The sequence below is a fragment of the Microcaecilia unicolor genome, chromosome 14, assembly GCF_901765095.1.
Source record: "Microcaecilia unicolor chromosome 14, aMicUni1.1, whole genome shotgun sequence".
In the NCBI taxonomy this organism is placed as follows: Eukaryota; Metazoa; Chordata; class Amphibia; order Gymnophiona; family Siphonopidae; genus Microcaecilia; species Microcaecilia unicolor.
The window spans coordinates 47,218,251-47,238,826 of NC_044044.1; the positions used below are offsets into that span (position 1 = coordinate 47,218,251).

At 48.5% G+C, this 20,576-nt stretch overlaps 1 protein-coding gene across 2 annotated transcripts in view; it reads left to right on the plus strand.

Annotated features, from left to right (window-relative positions):
* Window positions 1–20,576, plus strand: part of PEAR1 (platelet endothelial aggregation receptor 1) — a 106,689-nt gene that overhangs the window by 55,813 nt on the left and 30,300 nt on the right. For both annotated transcript variants that reach the window (XM_030187966.1, XM_030187965.1), the window contains exons 2-10: window positions 2,872–2,985; window positions 5,367–5,471; window positions 6,289–6,389; window positions 7,487–7,579; window positions 12,832–13,078; window positions 13,662–13,788; window positions 14,721–14,857; window positions 17,058–17,270; window positions 19,703–19,877. In XM_030187966.1, coding sequence (XP_030043826.1) covers window positions 2,873–2,985; window positions 5,367–5,471; window positions 6,289–6,389; window positions 7,487–7,579; window positions 12,832–13,078; window positions 13,662–13,788; window positions 14,721–14,857; window positions 17,058–17,270; window positions 19,703–19,877 — 1,311 coding nt within the window. In that variant the 5' untranslated portion in view covers window position 2,872. The remainder of the gene's footprint in view (window positions 1–2,871; window positions 2,986–5,366; window positions 5,472–6,288; window positions 6,390–7,486; window positions 7,580–12,831; window positions 13,079–13,661; window positions 13,789–14,720; window positions 14,858–17,057; window positions 17,271–19,702; window positions 19,878–20,576) is intronic.

Below are 20,576 nucleotides of genomic sequence, written 5' to 3' on the forward strand. Positions count from 1 at the left end.
TCAAGGTAAGGTATACACAAAAGTAGCACTTATGAGTTTATCTTGTTGGGCAGACTGGATGGACCGTGCAGATCTTTTTCTGCCATCATCTACTATGTTACTATGGATAGATGGAGAGAGCAGTGGTAAGTAGATGTTTGAAAGGCTGGCTAAAAAAAGGGGCCTGAGTGTAGTATGAATATGAGGCCGTGTACCCCATAAACAGCAGAGGACCAAAGACAGAAGATGATGATGCTGACTTGGATAAGGAACGATAACCTACTGGTGGCAGAGCTTGTACAGTTGGCACACTCAGAGATGCCCTCATCTGGAGCAGTGTGGATGGAGATAAATGGGCACAACGGATGGGCTGATTGGTTCCTTTCTGCAGTCAGTCAGTATATTTCTACTATATCTCACAGGTTGCCGCATCCTGGTGACAGGTGGCTGACTCATTCATCTTGTGGGCCAGCCATTCTCCATTCTCTGAATTACGTTTCATGATCACAAGGGCTGTCGACTCTATATGTGGTTTGTAACACTATAATACCTATATGTGATCATTCAAAACAAGGTCAGAAGGACAGTGTAGGCAAGAAATGGAGACAAGACATGGAAAGCTGACTTCCTCTGTAGGACACCCTTTGATAACTCTTAAAAATGTCCAGGACCCACATCAAAAGCTATTTTGGTGTCTGCAGGGCATGTTTTGTGCCTAGTTACTGCTATCTGACGGGACGGAGATGCCCTAAACAGGGGAAGCTTCCTCTGTGCTCGATCTGCTTCCTGTTTTCCGGACAGCACTTCCTGTGTATGGCTTGCAGCGGGCAGCCCATTGGTGGAGGGCGCTCAACACACTTTTCAAGCTGTCATCCCGTCCAAAACAAAGCCATCCCAACACAAAGCAAGTGAAAATAATCTATATTGGGAACATGCTTCTTTGAGATTAGATTTGAAGGAGAAATGAATAATAAATGTATTCCTAAATGTCTTCTGATCAGTCAGCCTCTTGGGTAGGAAATGTTGCTGTCCAGTTTGGCGTTTAGGCATGCCAATAGTGACTATAAGAAAGGTATATATTGCCATTTGTAAAAACACAGGCCTCAAAAAAGGAGACTAAATGGATTTAAAACAACAACAACAACACAGGAAGTTGTAGCAGCCATACAGGCCCCGGAGAAACTTGGATCCTGTGCAAACCGTGACAAATTTTATTGAGCTAAAATAAGAGTTAAACAGCATCGGATTCATAACTGTTCCAGACCACATGCCGAACAGGCCTGTCAGTTCCAACACTCCAACCCTATCTGAATTGAATTGCTATGGAACAAGAGAACATTTTAAGACAATGGCTGTTCTTTCTACAGGCTAAGAAAGGGGAGCTTCCCTCCTAAAGGGAGTAGAAATCCATGGGAGACGTGTGTGTTAGGTGGTGAGAGGCTGACGTGCACAGACAAGGAAAAGGATCTTGGGGTGATAGTATCTGAGGATATGAAGGCAACAAAACAGTGTGAGAAGGCGGTGGCCATAGCCAGAAGGATGCTAGGCTCAGGGCTGCCGAGAGATATAGCCAGGCCTGGGGCAGAACCAGATCACTGCAAGCCGCCCTCCCTCCCTCCCTCGCGCCACCCCCCCCCCCCCAAATTGCACACGAGGCAGTCTGCAGGTCTCTGGAGCAGTTTTAGTGGGCCCTGCAGTGCACTTCAGGCAGGCGGACCCAGGCCCATGCCCCCCACCTGTTAAACTTGTGGTGGTAAATGTGAGCCCTCGAAAACCCACCACAAACCCACTGTACCCACATCTAGGTGCCCCCTTTCATCCCTAAGGGCTATGGTAGTGGTGTACAGTTGTGGGGAATGGGTTTTGGGGGGGGGGCTCAGCACACAAGGTAAGGGAGCTATGCACTTGGGAGCAATTTCTGAAGTCCACTGCAGTGCCCCCTAGGGTGCCTGGTTAGTGTCCTGGCATGTGAGGGGGACCAGTGCACTATGAATGCTGGCTCCTCCCATGACCGAATGGCTTGGAATTGGTCGTTTCCGAGATGGGCGTCCTCGGTTTCCATTATCGCTGAAAATCGGGGATGACCATTTCTAGAGATGACCATCTCTAAGGTCGACCTAAATGTTGAGATTTGGTTATCCCCGACCATATTATCAAAATGAAAAATGGCCGCCCATCTTGTTTCAAGAATACGAGTTTCCCCGCCCCTTCGCGGGGACGTCCTGCTAGGACGTCCTCAGGAAAACTGGGGCACCCCGTTCGATTATGCCCCTCCATGCTACCCTAGTTTAGAACCACCTGCCTATCCATGACACCTGGGTCCTGTTGATGGCATCGCCCTGTCCTTTTCCCATGAAAGCTGGACTACAAAGAGATGTAGGTTTAAGATGTCCTCCTGCCGTTCCTGTGGCAGCTCAGAGGCAGAGCCTATAGCAAGGGACAGAAAATTGTGCAGAAAAGATTTCTGCAGCACCTGCTCACTGAACCCTTGGGACGCACCCAGCCAGTCGTGTTTTTAGGCTATCCACAATGAATATGCATGAGAGACATTTGCATGTGCTTCCTCTATTGTATGCAAATCTATCTCATACATATTCATTGGGGACATCCTGAAAACCTGACTGTCTAAATGTATTCCAAGGACTGCCTCGAGAATCCCTGCCCTTGATGCATGCAGAAAGTCTACAAGTCCGTCTCGCTAAGTTACTCCAAAAATCCTCTAGTTTGACTTGGATCAATGAAGAGTTTAAGGGTGGTCAAAGCAACAGGCGTCTCTCTTTCTCTAGCACTCTCTGCTTTTTCTCTATTGTCTGCAGCACGGCATCAATTACAGAAGATGGATCTCCTCCAAGACCAAATGGTCATGTTTTTTGTTTTGTTTTTTATCAACAGCATGAAACATTTTCCAGCTCTCTCACCTGCCAACTTCCTTTTGCTGGGGATACAGCTGCAGCTCAGTGTCTCTCTGAACCCGAATGACCCTAATGTCTGCAGTTACTGGGAAAGGTAAGGGGAAAAGGCTCCTCTAATACTGTTGCCCAGCAAATCTCACACCGTGCGACCAAGCTTCCAACTTACTCTTTTGGGATCTTGCCAGGTACTTGCGACCTGGATTTGGCCACTGTTGGAAACAGGATACGGGACTTGATGGACCTTCAGTCTGACCCAGTAAGGCAATGCTTAGGCTTCCCAGTTCCAGCAGGGAGATTTTCAGCCAGTCCTGACTCTTTGACCACCCCAGCAGGGACTACAAATCCCACACTGCTCTGGGAGTTACGTTTACAACCAGGACTGGCCAAAAAGTCTCCCTCCTGGAGCTGGGGAACTTTACAGCTCTGAGCGTACATTTAAATTACATTATTCCCAGAAAGAGAGAGAATCTCTGTGGGTCCTTTGCTTACACAACTGTACTAATATATTTAAACAGAAAAACAATCAACCCTACTGACAAAAAACTGGTTGCCAACCTTTGACACTGTCCTTCCCTCCTCTCATGTTAAAATGTGGAAGTATGTATGGGGAAGATTTAAACAGTGACATAGCCACCCGGTTTTGCTTCGGGCCCACCTAGTCCTCTCTCTAGAGTTTCCTCCCCTGTCAGTCTCATCCCCGGAGCAGTCAGCAGCACATTTTCAGCTGCTGACACCGGCACCCCCCCCCCCCCCCCCCCCACGCATGCTCTGTTCATTTGGCACCCCCGCTCATGGGGCATACTGGTTGAACTGAGCATGTGCGGGACCCTGGAGTGGGGCAGTGCTGGGGTCGGTGGCTGCAAAAGGGCAGCTAACAGCCGTGAGGATGAGGCTGCTTGGGATTCTTCAGCTGGCGGGGCCCGTGAATCTCCGCTAGTCAAGGTATTTATTTTTAATGCTGCGGGGGGGGGGGGGGGGGGGGGGGACAGGGACTGGTGAGGGGGAGTAGCAGGCAGAGAGGAAATATGGGTCATGGCCACCCAGTTCACTCCCTGGCCCACCCAATAACTGAGGTCTGGCTAGGCAACTGGATTTAAATCGGGGATTCTCACCCAGTCCTCAAGATACATCCAGCCCCTCAGGTTTTCAGGATACCCATAATGAATATGCATACCAAGGAGGCAGTATATGCAAATCAATCTCAGGGATATTCATTATGTATATCCTGAAGACTTGACTGGCTGGCGTTCCCCCAGGACAGGTTTGGAAATCACTGCCCTAGGCTATTAGCATGGATTCGGTTTGTTTGGGAGTCTTAAAAGATTTAGTGCATGCAAAATTGATTGTATACGTATTAAACATTGAACTGACATGTGGACAGTTGATTTGCATCCCTATAAAAGTTCTAATGAGAGGGGTTTTTTAAGTTGTGAAAATGAATGTGTGAAACAAACTGAAAATTGATCCAAAAATCAGGGATTACTACTACTACTACTTATCATTTCTATAGCGCTACTTGACGTACGCAGCGCTGTACACTTGAACATGAAGAGACAGTCCCTGCTCGACAGAGCTTACAATCTAATTAGGCCAGACAAACAGAACAAACAAGAGAAAAGGGAATATTAAAGTGAGGATGATAAAATAAGGGTTCTGAACAAGTGAATAAGGGTTAGGAGTTAAAGGTGGGCTTTTAGCTTAGATTTGAAGAGGGCCAGAGATGGAGCTTGACGTGCCGGCTCAGGAATTCTATTCCAGGCATATGGTGCAGCAAGATAAAAGGAACGGAGTCTGAAGTTAGCGGTGGAGGAGAAGGGTGCAGATCAGAGAGATTTACCCAGTGAACGGAGTTCCCGGGGAGGAATGTAGGGAGAGATGAGAGTGGAGAGGTACTGAGGAGCTGCAGAGTGAATGCACTTATAGGTCAATAAGAGGAGTTTGAACTGTATGCGGAAACGGATAGGAAGCCAGTGAAGTGACTTGAGGAGAGGGCTAATATGAGCATAACAACACTGGCAGAATATTAGTCATGGAGCAGAATTTTGAACAGATTGAAGAGGAGAGAGATGGTTAAGTGGGAGACCTGTGAGAAGCAAGTTGCAATAGTCTAAGCGAGAGATGATAAGAGTGTGGTTTAAAGCCAAACAACCTCTTTTTTTTTTGCCTGTGCTCACTCCTAGCACCCCCTTTCCCACCATTTAGAGTTTCTGACTGCTCTGTTTCGGTTGCTGAGGTTGATCCAGTTGCTCACCCGCATCCCACACCTTTCGCGGAGTTGTACTTACTGCCTTCCGTACATATGATACCAGAACTGACTGTCCAGCATAAACAGAGCCAGTGACCAGATCTACAGACACACCGCAGACTTCTTTTTCCCACTGCTTTCTATAATCTTGTCATCAACTCAACAAGAAATCTGGTTGTAAAGGAAATTCCCCAACGGGCTTCTCTTTTTTTTGTGTGTGTGTTCCCCAGTTTTAGCACAGTGAAGAAGGAGTCCTATGCACATCCCTACAGTCAGGTTTCCACTGAGGCTTGCGAGGACAACAGGAGTTTCTTTAAAACCTGCACCCAGCACAGGTAAGGAGGGGGAGAGGGAGAAGCAGTGACCTGGTTCAAAGACAGAGATTGGACGCCAGTTCTGAGGAGTGGAGGAGTGGCCTAGTGGTTAGGGTGGTGGACTTTGCTCCTGAGGAACTGAGTTTGATTCCCGCTTCAGGCACAGGCAGCTCCTTGTGACTCTGGGCAAGTCACTTAACCCTCCATTGCCCCATGTAAGCCGCATTGAGCCTGCCATGAGTGGGAAAGCGCGGGGTACAAATGTAACAAAAAAAGAAAAAAAGATAGCTTTGCACAGAATGGAGGTAGTGCATTCAAATTTATCTCGTGCATATTCATTGTGGGTATCTTGAAAATCTGACTGGCTGGGTGTCTAGAGGACAGGGTTGAGAACCATTGGAAGGGGGCTGTTGGAAGACTCCTGTTGCATATCAGTCTGTTCCAATTCAGCTTTTACTTTGTGCTTAAAAGGCACACCTGAGGGGCTAATACCTGCAGAGAGAGTGTGGCATAAGGCAGACGTTCTCCATCCCATCAACTGTCACAAATTTAGTTCAGAGGTGGGATTATTTAGACTGCACTGTGGTAAGACTCGAACAGATATTTCCTTGGCAGGGTACCTAGAAAAGAAATAAAAATCCAATGTGCAGAATCTCAGGCAGGGATTGGAGGGGGTGGGGGCAGCTCAGCCCAGAAGGTACAGGCAGGTGTCATAAACATTGGTAGTGGCCAGACCTGCTAGACATCAAGGGCAGAGGGAGTGAGGACAGGGCTTGTATTATTTGCAGCTTTCACAATTTGTATGTTGTCTTTTTAAAAAAATCTCTCTTTGATGTAGAATCATCTACAAGACAGCCTACCGCCAAGGGGTGAAGATGGACTACAGGAAAAGGCTCCGCTGTTGCCAGGGCTACTACGAGAGCGTCGGTGTCTGTGTTCGTAAGTCTTCTCTGTTCATTGGGCACCTTGGAAACATGTGTAAGATCAGCAACGTGGCCGCGTGGGATGTCAGACTCACAGAAACAGAATTCTGCCCTTGCATATCAGCAACGTGGCCGCGCAGGCTTCTGTTTCTGTGAGTCTGACGTCCTCACAGGAATGCGTGCATATCAGCAACGTGGCCGCGCAGGCTTCTGTTTCTGTGAGTCTGACGTCCTCACAGGAATGCGTGCATATCAGCAACGTGGCCGCGCAGGCTTCTGTTTCTGTGAGTTTGACGTCCTCACAGGAATGCGTGCATATCAGCAACGTGGCCGCGCTGGCTTCTGTTTCTGTGAGTCTGACGTCCTGCACATATGTGCAGGACGTCAGACTCACAGAAACAGAAGCCTGCCCTTGCATATCAGCAACGTGGCCGTGCAGGACGTCAGACTCACAGAAACAGAATTCTGCCCTTGCATATCAGCAACGTGGCCGCGCAGGACATCAGACTCACAGAAACAGAATTCTGCCCTTGCATATCAGCAACGTGGCCGCGCAGGACATCAGACTCACAGAAACAGAATTCTGCCCTTGCATATCAGCAATGTGGCCGCGCAGGCTTCTGTTTCTGTGAGTCTGACGTCCTGCACTCACAGAAACAGAAGCCTGCCCTTGCAGATCAGCAATGCGGCTGCGCCGGAGAAGAGGACTTTGGCTGGCGGGGGTTGGGGACCCCCGCCAGCAAAGGTACCCGGCGGCAGGAGAGGGTTGGCAGTGGGAGGGGGGTCAAAAGGGTTGGCGCTGGGGGAGGGTCAAAGGTGGTGGTGGCGGCAGGGGGGGGGTAAAAATGGGGGTGGGGTCGGCACCGGGGGGCTAAAATGTGCCCCCTCACCTCAGGCTCTGGACCCCCCCTCCCACCGAAGTCTGGCTACGCCCGTGGTTCAGACGTTCTCACAATGGGTGGAATATTAAGACTTGAACTGACTTGGAAATTTGCTGTGGGGGCTCATCCGGCCACTGCTATCATTTCATTTGCAGAATCCAGTCGTTCTGGCTTCCAGTGTCTCCCACTTTCACCCTCTGACCTTCTTCCCTCCTCTTTTTGCTCCTTGTAGCCCGCTGTACCCAGGAATGCGTTCATGGACGGTGCATCTCGCCCGATCAGTGCCAGTGTGAGCCAGGCTGGCGAGGCATCGACTGCTCCAGTGGTGAGTCCTGGGGCCCTTTTTCTGCCCCTACTACTACTTATCATTTCTAAAGCGCTACTAGACGTACGCAGCGCTGTACACTTGAACATGAAGAGACAGTCCCTGCTCGACAGAGCTTACAATCTAATTAGGCCAGACAAACAGGACAAACAAGAGATAAGGGAATATTAAAGTGAGGATGATAAAATAAGGGTTAGGAGTTAAAAGCAGCATCAAAAGCGTGCAGCTCCATGACCGAGAACACCAAAACTACAACAATGCACAACCCGTGCAGAATTCCAACTAGCCAGTATATCAATAACAAAGCAGAGAAAAAAAAGTCAAACAGCTCACAGAACCCTGTACGTGGCAATTTCAAATCAACAAGTGTTTGTGCTTCCACCGGCAGGCCAGAAACAGAGCCAAACCTGAACCAGACTCACACCAGAAACAGTACCTGGCAATTGAAGTCTGAATATACTTACATAACAACCATCAGCTGCCAGAAAGTAACAAACAAATTCAAAATAACAACTCCTGACAATAACTATAAACAGGGCGGGTTCTTGACCGGTCTGGAGGGTCCAGGAGTTAGCCAAATTAGAAACGGGTTCGTCCTTTTTGTCTGATGTTAGGGAAGCTCATCGTTATAGACCGGGTAGATCTAGTGGGACTTCTAGAGGTCGTTTTTTTCAGCGCACCCAGTCCTTTCGAGGGGACCGTCGTGGAGTACGTGATTTCTCAGGAGGTCCTAGTTCAGGGCGCAATCCCCAATGGAGGTGTGGGGGCCCAGCCTCTGGTGCGGGTAGGCGCTCGGCTGAGACAGTTTTACCAGAGTTGGGTCCAGATCACATCAGACCAGTCGGTATTTCCCATAACAAAGCAGAACAAACAATTAAGCACCGAGGCTGTTGGATCTCTTGGCTTTGCTCATTAAGGGCCTCTTTTACGAAGCCGTGTCAGACTCTACACACGCCCAATGCACACCAAAATGGACTTACCGCCCGACTACCGTGTGGCTTTCACGGTAATTTCATTTTTGGCGCGCGTCTGAAAAATAATCTTTCTTTTCGGACGTGCGCCAAGTGGCCTCTGATACGCGTAGGTCATTACCGCCCAAATTCTTTACCGCTGGGTCTATGGCTGGCAGTAAGGTCTCAGACACAAAATGGCCGCACGGCAATTTTGATTTTGCCGCACGTCCATTTTTGGCAAAACGTTTTTAAAAAGGCATATTTTTGTAGGTGCGCTGAAAAATTAATTCTGCGCGGGCCCAAAACCTGTGCCTACACTAGAGAGATTTGCATACAATGGAGGTAACAGGCATGCAGATCTGTGTCACGCATACTCATTAGGGATATACTGAAAACCCGACTGACTGGTGGTCTCTGTGGACAAGTTTGAGAACCTCTGCCCCTATACATATAAAATTTATACTAGTACAAATAAAATGACGCAGGTGTTGGATAAATGCATCATGACATCTTCTGTCAAGTAAAATAAGAAGCAAAAAACTTGGCACCATCGGGCTTATTTGCGAAAGTGATCGCCGGCCATCTTCTGACATAAATCGGGAGACGGCCGGCGATCTCTCAAAAGCGGCAAAATCGATATAATCGAAAGCTGATTTTTTTTTTACACCATCGCCACTTTCCTGTCGCTGAACCGGCGAAAGTTCAAGGGAGCGTGTTGGCGGCATAGCGAAGGCGGGACATGGGAGGGCATGGACGTGGCTACCAGATGGCCGGCTTCCGCGGATAATGGAAAAACAAAAGCGGCGTTAATCAGTATTTCACCGGTTTTACTTGGTCCTTTTATTTTCACGACCAAGCCTCAAAAAGGTGCCCCAACTCACCAGATGACCACCGGAGGGAATGGGGGATGACCTGCCCGTACTCCCCCAGTGGTCACCAACTTCCTCCCACACTAAAAAAAAATAAAAATAAAAACCTTTTTTGCTAGCCTGTATGCCAGCCTCAAATGTCATACCCAGCTCCCTGGCAGCAGTATGCAAGTCCCTGGAGCAGTTTTTAATGGGTGCAGTGCACTTCAGGCAGGCAGACCCAGGTCCATCCCCCCCCCCCCCTACCTGTTACACTTGTGGTGGTAAGTGTTGAGCCCTCCAAACCCCCCCCAAAACCCACTCTACCAACATGTAGGTGCCCCCCTTCACCCATAAGGGCTATGGTAGTGGTGTAGAGTTGTGGGGAGTGGGTTTTGGGGAGGGATTTGGGGGGCTCAGCACCCAAGGTAAGGGAGCTATGCACCTGGGAGGTATTTGTATATATTTTTTTTAATTTTTAGAAGTGCCCCGTAGGGTGCCCGGTTGGTGTCCCGGCATGTCAGGGGGACCAGTGCACTACAAATTGTGGCTCCTCCAACGACCAAATGCCTTGGATTTTGCCGGATTTGAGATGGCTGGCATTTTTTTCCATTATCGCTGAAAAACAAAACCGGCCATCTCAAACCCGGCGAACTCTGGCATTTGGCCGGGCCAAACCGTATTATCGAAAGAAAAGATGGCCGGCCGTCTTTTTCGATAATACGGTTCGGCCAGCTGTTTGTGGCGGCGCCGCCAAAATAGACCGCCGGTAATCTATTTCGCCGGCGCCGTTCGATTATTCCCCTCCATGTGACTCACTGCTTCTCAACCCAGTCCTTGGGACACACCCAGCCAGTCAGCCTTTCAGGATACCCACAATGAATAAGCATGAGAGAAAATTGCACGCACTACCTCCATTATATGCAAATTTATCTCATGCATATTCATTGTGGGTATCCTGAAAACCTGACTGGCTTGGTATGTCCAAGAACTGGATTGAGAACCCCTGAGCTAAACAGAAGGGCTAGAAATGCCATGTGTTCTGTTAACCTCACGAACTTCACAAGTTAAAGCACCAGACACAGCCAAGAGCCAGAGAGAGTGGCTGGCTTCCTCCGGTGATGCCTGGTCTGTATGTTATAGATTTTCAAAGTTCGTTAAACCAGTCAATATTTTTTCTCACTTGTTCTCAATAAATGCACACAGTGTCTCTCAGCTATTTCTTCAAGACATTCATATATCTAAAGCATTCATATATTCTCATATAATAGTGTCCTCGGTGATGTTCACCGTCCACCACCCTTACAGGCTTTACGTGGCGGTATATACAAACATCATCCTCTTCATAGGTACACCATTCATTCTCTAGATTTTATATAAATTTATTTAGTCCAAATTACTTATTTATTTCGTCGGACTCGGGGGGTATTATTGTCTGACATGCATGTTTCGCTCGACCAAGCGAGCTGTCTAGGCCTAGGAGGAGTGGCCTAGTTGTTAGGGTGGTGGACTTTGGTCCTGGGGAACTGAGGGCCGACTTCTACATGGAATGTTGCTACTATTGGAGATTCTACATGGAATGTTGCTATTCCACTAGCAACATTCCATGTAGAAGCCTGCGCGGCCACATTGCTGATCTGCAAGGGCAGACTTCTACATGGAATGTTGCTAGTGGAATAGCAACATTCCATGTAGAATCTCAAATAGTAGCAAGAGTGGAGGAGTGGCCTAGTGGTTAGGGTGGTGGACTTTGGTCCTGGGGAACTGAGTTCCATTCCCACTTCAGGCACAGGCAGCTCCTTGTGACTCTGGCCAAGTCACTTAACCCTCCATTGCCCCATGTAAGCCGCATTGAGCCTGCCATGAGTGGGAAAACGCGGGATACAAATGTAAGAAAAATAAATAAAAAATAAATTATATGAGAATATATGAATGCTTTAGATATATGAACATCTTGAAGAAATAGCTGAGAGACACTGTGTGCATTTATTGAGAACAAGTGAGAAAATATATTGACTGGTTTAATGAATGTTAACTATCTATGATTTTGGACCAGTTTAAGTTCATAAATCTAAAAATTGTTGTCAAATATTGAGTGTGGTCTGTATGTTAAGCTTCCAAAGTGAGGGGAAGGGGGGAGGGATGATCTCTGCTCTGCCTCAGAAGGCTGAGGTGAAACACGGAGCTGAAGGTGACTTGGGATCATGCCAACACGCTAAATGGAAAATTTGTGTTTCACTAGCCGCCTGCAGTAGACACATAGACTGTTCCCACAGAGGCTCCCATGTTCTCCTCTGTGTTAGAAATGCAGGAATGTGCTTCCTGCATGACGGAAGGGCTCAGACCCTCCCCCCCCCCTCATAGAGGGAAGGAGGGGGTTAGCAGCCTATAACATTCTTCCCACGCATTGAAAATTCTCTAGGGATCAGAGGTCCCACCAGGTCACTTGAAGCCGCAGAAATACCTTAAGACCCTGGTATCTATCTGCCAAGTGTCTGCAAAAGCCAGCTTGGGTCAGTGGGTCAGATCTATGTGCTGAAGAAGGGAAAACATTTGGGGACACTCTACTAAAAATAAGACCCCTCGGCATTTCTGTCTCTTCTGTCTCACTGTATCACATGATGCAGGGAATAAATACCATCCCCAAGCATTTCTATCCCTTCTGTCTCCCCGCATCACATGGTGCAGAGAATAAAAACTAGCACCATAGATTTATTTTTCCACTAGTAAAGAAGGCCCGTTTCGGTTGGCAATGAAACGGGCGCTAGCAAGGTAATCCCCCACCCTCCCTCGCTGTCTCACTCTGTCCCCTCCGAGACCCACGCCCCCCCCCCTCCTTCCCTCCCTCCCTTCTAGTTCAAGGCCACCTCACGACCCTCCCAAGTTACAGACTACCCCTCCCTCCCATTTCAACACCCCCCCTCCGCATTACTGAAACCTGGACACCCCTGCCGCGACCCTCTCGACCCTCCTTTCCGTCGAAAACCCTCCCCCGCCGCCGTCGCGTGCCTGTGCTGACGGGGGACCCCAACCCCCGACAGGCGAAGTCCTCTTCTCGTCTGCACCGGCGTTGCTTGCTGAATGGTCTGATCAATTTTCTGTGCGTGCGTCTGATGTCAGACGCACGCATTTAAACTTGATCAGATCATTCAGCAAGCATCGTCGCGGTAGCCGAGAAGAGGACTTTGGCTGTCGGGGGTTGGGGTCCCCCGTCAGCACAGGTACGCGACGGAGTTGGCTCGCGCTGCTATGTTGTGATTGGGCGCTGTCGCTGCTGACGCACCCGTAAGTGGGAGACGTCATCATTTCAGGAGATGGATACAGAAGCACGAATGCCTCAAGGCTTATGTCCAGGCAGTCAGCTTCAGAACGTTGGAGGTGCGCTTTATTATATAGGATGTATGATGTGATACTGAACAGGATGCCCTCAACAATTATTTTTCCTTCCTAGCATGCGAAGGACAATCCTGGGGACCCGACTGCAAGAATGACTGTAAGTGCAAGAATGAGGGGACCTGTAACCCCCTATCTGGGACCTGCCTCTGTTCCCCCGGATATAAGGACCCCTTTTGCGAGACCCCCTGTGACCCAGGCACCTACGGAGACAGCTGTCTCTTGGACTGCAAGTGTGAAAATGGAGCCGGGTGTGACAGCAGAACTGGACGATGTCTGTGCCCAGAGGGCTACACAGGACCATAGTGAGTAGAGAAATTCCCAATCTGTCAGCCACTAACTCCGCCTGCTGTGTACCATGAGTTCAACTGGCATCTCATCTATGTAATGTGATCAAGGCTGATGGGGTCTTTTCTCGCACATAATTTTTTTGTGACGTGCTCTGGGCGAAGTAGTACACATTGAGAAACCACCCTAGAGGGCTCCTTCCGCGGTAGGGGTGAATTACCAGAAGGTTTTGGGGTAAAGGGCCAGTGAACTCTCAACCAGAGAGAAGAGAAGCCCTACAAATCAGGAGAGTAAGTTGGTCTTATGTAAACTCTACATTAGACATGTTTATACCTCTCGTTCTCTGGATATTGGCACATTTTGGTTCAGACTCTTTAAGTCATTTTCATCTACGCTGGGCCTCTACCACTTTGGAAGCTTGAAAGCTGGTCTGAAATGGGGTATGGAGATGCTACAGCTGGAAGAATCGCTTCAATCCCGAGGCACGCCTCTAAAATCCAGCAGTAGGAAATTACTATGACGTTAACAATGTACATATGACACCCAATGGCCCGTGATGTGCACAAGGGGATAACAAAGTTACCTCTGTCTCTTTTCCAGCTGTGAAGTCCACTGCATGGCGACAGAGAACACTCCCGGGTTCCAGTGTCCAGAAATCTGTCCATGCCAAAGCGGGGGCATCTGTCCCCCGCATACCGGGCAATGCGTATGCCCACCTGGATGGATGGTAAGGAAGAGAAGACCAGTCCAGCTGTAGCTATGCAGCGGAAGCTCTAATTCATAGTGGCGGGGATGGAGCTGGTGCCTCGGCCACAGCACAATCCCTGTCAACTGGCAGAGGAGAGGGACAGGGGTGGTGTCTGTGATTTACAGCATGGGAGGTTGCAAATTTATGCAAGCTATGGACAAAGTTGACTTGAGGGTCTCCTGGGGCCAATAGCGAAAGAAGCTGTGAACTGCCAGGTGCCCCAGTTTCTGAGGGGTGAAATTGAGCGTGGGGGAAAGGAAGACTTTTGGCTGGCATTCTAGTGCATCATGGTATTTATAGTTTGGCTTTCTTCCATTCGAAAGCCACTGCAGATACCAAAATTCACAGGATGGGGCTGAAAAGCCAAAAGCGACTTAGGCTGTTTATCCAAATATTTCTAATGCTAACTTGGGGGTTTTGGGAGGGCAGAAAACAGGGGGAATTGTACTGTAACCTGTAGATGACGGCAGAAAAAAAAACCTGCATGGTCCATCCAGTCTGCTCAACAAGATAAACTCATATGTGCTACTTTTTGTGTATACCTGACCTTGATTTGTATCTGTCATTTTCAGGGCACAGACCGTATAAGTCTGCCCTCCACTATCTTCACCTCCCAACCACCAACCCCTCTTCCCCCCACCTGCTCCACCACCCAATTTCGGCTAAGCTTCTGAGGATCCATTCCTTCTGCACAGGATTCCTTTATGCATATCCCACGCATGTTTGAATTCCGTTACCGTTTTCATCTCCACCACCTCCCACGGGAGGGCATTCCAAGCATCCACCACTGTGAAATGCCAACACGTTCCACATCTATCGAAGGGTGCACAGAATGAATAGTGTTCTTTTAATGTGAGTGTCTTGTCTGTACAGCACACAGTAATTAATTCTACTGCTGTTTCCCTCCTCAGGGCTTGATTTGCTCATTTCCCTGTCCCGAGGGACATTTCGGCAGTGGGTGCTCTGAAAGCTGCCACTGTCACAACCGAGGGCAATGCGACTCGAACCATGGACAGTGTCTGTGCGCCCTGGGATACACCGGTGACCGGTGAGTACAGCTCCTGGGTCTGCAGTGTGCTCTGTAGTCAAATCATGGCATCAAAGCTTGGGGATTATTTATGTATTTATTTATAACATTTGTACCCTGCGCTTTCCCACTCAAAGCAGGTTCAATGCGGCTTACATAGTAAGTGGGATTACAAAGTATTGGTGGAGAGAAATAAGTTGAGTATTATCGGAGTACTAAAAGAAATAGGAATGTAGAAATGCAGGGATGAGGGGAGTAGGAGAAGTATGAGCAAGGGTAAGCGAGCAATTGGAGGGTAGATGAGGCGGAGGGGAATGGGCAAGAGTGAAGGGAGTAGGAGAGGTGTGAGTAAGGGTAGGTGAGCAATTGGAGGGTAGATGAGGCGGAGGGGGATGGAAAGAGTGAAGGGAGTAGGAGAGGTGTGAGTAAGGGTAGGTGAGCATTGGGGGAGGGGTCGATGAGGCGAAAGGGGATAGAACAGGGGATATGCAGGCGGGAGATGTAGTCTAGGTCAATAGGGCTGTCAACCCTGTATCTTCAGAAGAGTTTAACAGCGGGATCAAAGGGCTGTCTAAAATCCCACTTGTCTTTCAGCCACAAGAAGAGGTTGTCCATCCTCTGCATCCTCTTCTCTCTGCCCCATGGTTCATCGAGATCCTCCTGAACAAAACTGTTAATGCATTGGTCTACCATGAAACGTGTGGTTTATCGGTCTTTAATAAAATCTGTGCATTCTGAAGCAGACAGTGAAGCCCTACTGTGCTCACTCCGTTCATAACACCTCACTGGAACACTCACTTGGGGGGGGGAGGGGGGTTCTATAAATGATGTCCAAAGCTGGGTGCTGGGAATATCCATGGTGAACTAGTGTCTGAAAAGGGTGCCCTACGTTGCTCGTCCATTATTGGCTGAGGACAGCCATCTCTTAATTACGCCCCAGTCCCGCATTCGCTACCCTTCCGACACGCCCCCGTGAACTTTGGCCGACGGAAAGTAGTTGCAGATGGCCAAAATCGGTTTTTGATTATGCTGATTTGGCCGGCCTTGCGAGAAGGACACCCATCTCTACTACTACTATTTAGCACTTATATAGCGCTACAAAGCATACGCAGCGCTGCACAAACATAGAAGAAAGACAGTCCCTGCTCAAAGAGCTTACAATCTAAACTCCCGATTTGTGTCGAAAATAAGCGTGATCGTTGAAAAGGAGGCGTGGCTAAGGGCATGGAATGGGCAGGTCATGGGCGTTTCTACAATCTATGTGCGTTGTTATAGAATACACCCGGGTTCGAGCGTAGGTTAAGTGTCGGCATGTACACCAAGGTCAAAGAGGGAGTAGCATGACCAACAAAACTCTTCCAACAAAACCCAGGAGACAAAGAAAGCGTAATAGACTTTATTTCACGAGTAATTGGATGGACTCGACACGGCACCGTGTTTCGACAGTAATGTATGCCTCAGGAGTCTAAAATTTACAAGCAAACATATCAACATATATGCACACAATATAAAAATGCAATAAACACATAAAAAAGTGTCAATCATAAATAGAAATATCTTAAAATATGCAGAAAACAAGGAGCAAAGAGTAGTAGTTAACATATTAGATTCAAAAATAAAATTTACATTAAAAATGAAGATGTATGCATTGCACAAAGTGCACATCTATGTAATTAAGAAGTATATGCATAATGTTTATAAAAAGACGACCGTGTACAAATAGTTCCAAAATAAGAGAGCTAACCCGTATTTAAGTTACTACTCAAATGTAGTAGTGATTTACTCAAGTAAAACATGGCGTAAACAGCTGCGACCAAATTTATTTGCGTCGACAGGTGGTCAGTGTATTCTAGAAACTTAGGCTTATTCTATAAAGTACATCTAAATTAAGGTATACTTTATAGAATACGCTTCGGTTTTTTTTTTCATTTCAGCGCTGATTTTTTAGGCGTGATATCTAGAATCTAGCCCTTAACGTGGTTCTGAGCTAGCAATTGCCACATGGTAAAATGCATATTTATTAAAAGGATCGTTTAGCTTTCGTTTAGTTTTATTACCTTTATTCCACCTTTATCTAAGGCAGAGTACAGAAAACACACAATCATAAAATACAATACCCATCATAAAATAAACAGCTAACAGTACATTTCAAATTACTTCACTTCCTTGAGAGCGGGAAGCTGGGTTCCTGCACTTATTCAGGTCTCCCTGCTCTTTCCAGGTGCCGGGAGGAGTGCCCGATTGGGAAGTACGGGCAGGACTGCGCTGAGGCGTGCGACTGCGTGAATGCAGCTCGCTGCTTCCATATCAACGGAGCTTGTCTGTGCGAGGCCGGCTTCCATGGTGACCGTTGTGAGGAACGCATGTGCCCCGATGGCTTCTATGGGGTGACCTGCAACATGCAGTGTGTCTGTGACCCCCACCATACCCAGAGGTAAGGAACTAGCCCTCTCCCCTCCCTGACGCACTGCCCAAACTGGACCCACACTCTTCTTGCCAGCCAGTGGCGTAGCCAGACCCAGTATTTTGGATGGGCCCTTCCATGGCACAGCACTTCACAGTCCCCCCCCCCCCCCCCTCCACGGAGATATTAAAAAAATTATAGACTTTTTCACCTACCCCACATCAACATCTTTCCTCCTCTTCGGCGTCCCGGCATCTGCCCACCCGTCGCTGAACCCCGTCCCTCCCTGGTGTGCCTTACAGGCGTCCATGGCGCCTGCAGTGATTCAGTTATTGCTGCCTGCACTGGCCCTGCAGGCTTCCATTGGCCGGGTCCCGCCAGACAGGAAATGATGAAAGCGAGGGCAGGACCCAGCCGATGGAAGCCTGCAGGGCCGGTTCAGGCAGCAATAATTGAATCACTGCAGGTGCCGGGGACCAGAAGCGGAGCCAGGTTGACAGAGCGGGGGGAGCGAAAGCGACGTGAGAGCGGACTTCCACCGGCGCCGGCGAACATTTTCGATGCAACACGACGAGAAAAAAATAGGCGCTGGCAGAATTCCGTTTGGGGGAGCGACCGCTCGCCTGGCGCCCCACCTAGCTACACCACTGCCGGGGACGCCTCTAAGGTACACCAGAGAGGGACAGGGTTCAGCGACGGGCAGGCAGATGCTGAGACGCCACGGAGGAGGAGAGATGTTGATGTGGGGTGCCGCCGCTGGGTGGGCCTGAGCTAAGAATGGGTGAGCCTGTGCCCACCCAGGCCCACCCATAGCTACACCACTGTTACCAGCTCATCACACAAACGCACGGAGTGGACTGTGTATAATGGAGTCTGACACAGTACATCCCTTGAAATATCTAAGGCCCAATATTCAAAAAATGATCAGCCCCTAAATATGAGCTCTATTTTCAGTTGAAAATTCACTTTAATTTAGAAGCTTAAAAGTTGTGTTTATATGTTTAAGCCTGGCTCTACTGAGTGGCTTTCTCCACCAGTTCCTCAGTTTGTTCCAGTGTTTGGGAATTGGAGCCCTAACCAGGAAGATGAATTGTTTAGGTTTGAACACGTCAAGGAAAAGTGACTTATTATCGGGACTCAGGGCGTACGCTGACTTTATCTCTTTATCTGGGGAGCCACCTAGTGGCCACACACAAGTATTTCCCCTATAAATACCCTCACACTCACTCACACAGACCCACCTAAAATTATCTGGAAATAATCCCTCACAGACACATGAACTCACCTACAAATACCCCCACATGCACACACGTTCTTACATACCTTCCTTCAAATACCCAAACACACATATGTCCACCTAGAAATACCTCCACACACTCACACAGCTACCTACAAATAATACATAGTAACATAGTAGATGACGGCAGAAAAAGACCTGCACGGTCCATCCAGTCTGCCCAACAAGATAACTCATATGTGCTACTTTTTGTGTATACCTTACCTTGATTTGTACCTGTCCTCTTCAGGGCACAGACCGTATAAGTCTGCCCAGCACTATCCCCGCCTCCCAACCACCAGTCCCGCCTCCCACCACCGGCTCTGGCACAGACCGTATAAGTCTGCCCAGCACTATCCCCACCTCCCACCTCCCAACCACCAGCCCCACCTCCCACCACCGGCTCTGGCACAGACCGTATAAGTCTGCCCAGCACTATCCCCGCCTCCCAACCATCAGCCCCGCCTCCCACCACCGGCTCTGCAAACACTTACGTAGAAAAACCCTCACACACGAACACACCTATTACTACACACATGTGCTTTCATGACTCATTTCACATATATTTTTTTTTAAAAATTTTAAGTATAATTTAAGAATAAAGGTTACAAGTTTGCAGGAATAATGAGTAAAACGTTCACTGATGTATGAGGAGGGCAGGCAAGCCATGAGGTTATACCCTTTGTGAAACGACTCGCCACTGAGGAGTCAACCAGTGCTTTTTATAAATTTTAAAAGTTTTTAAAAAAGAATTTAAAAAATGTAAAACTGAGGTTCAAAGCACTGGGATTTATAGTAGCTACAAAAAAAACTACCTATCCACCTTCAGATGTATAGACAAGACATACAGGATTTCTGCATCTACTAGTCACTCCCGTACACCTGTCTATCTCTGCACACCTCTGCCAACAGACACACACACCTACACATCCCAACCTGCCTACAGACACTTACCCCATGCTCTTACCTAAATTCCTCCCACACAAATACTTATATGAATACTAGCTTGCCTCTTCTACTTTCCTACCACCACACCCTTCCACATGCACATATACATCTGAACACCTTCGCCCCCTCAACTCCCCTGTTATATCCCTTGACATGTAGAGACATCTGTACCTATCCTTGGTTATCCACCTATTTTCCTGTAGCTTTTGTTCTCCTGTCCCCTTCTTTACTCCTGCAGCTGTCACCCTATGAGCGGGGAGTGCACCTGTAAGCCTGGCTGGGCCGGGCTGCACTGCAATGAGACGTGTCCCCAGGGCTACTACGGAACCAACTGCCAAGAGCCTTGTCTGTGCTTGAACGGGGGAGCCTGTGACAGCGAGAGCGGCCGCTGCCTGTGTGCTCCTGGATACACGGTAAGTCTTGTACCGAACAGGGTCTCTCTGCAGGGCTGGAGCAAGGAAAACCTTCAGCCCTGCACCCCCCATTCATTTTTAGGCCCTTTGCCCCCCCTCCCCCCATATAACAATCATGATCACTCCAATACTACCCCTCCCAGAATAACAGTTTGAAAGCTCCCCACCCTTTTCGCTGCTTGAAATACCTCCTTGATTCTTTGAGCTTCTGTGACTATCGGGATATATTGTTTTGCCTTGACTGCAGCAGCTCTTTGCCACCTCCAGCATCTGCTACTCTAGGCATCTGTCTAGTCCTGCCTAATGGTTGGGCTGGCCCTGCCTCTTTGGCATAACTGAGAGTCTCGTGTGCAGCTGCTGTTGCAGCCCCTGAGCGGGAGTCAAAAGTAAGGAAAACAGAGAGCCAGAGCACATGAAACTGGTCCCAGGCCACGAAGTGAGTACGTGGCACTTGTGGCTTTGAGCGTGGCTGTTCACGTGCACTGACCACTCTAGGCAGCATAAAATTTGTCTACAGTGATATCTGCTCCATCCACATTTTAAAAAGGCAGTTCTATAAGGGGGTTGCCTGCATTTACACACCATGTGTGCACATACATGTACAGAATCCGGCCAACAATCAGCGCTATTTAATCGGCCAGGAACAGCTCCTGGCCGGTTAAATAGTACTTAACCTGGTAAGTGCTAATATTTAGTGCG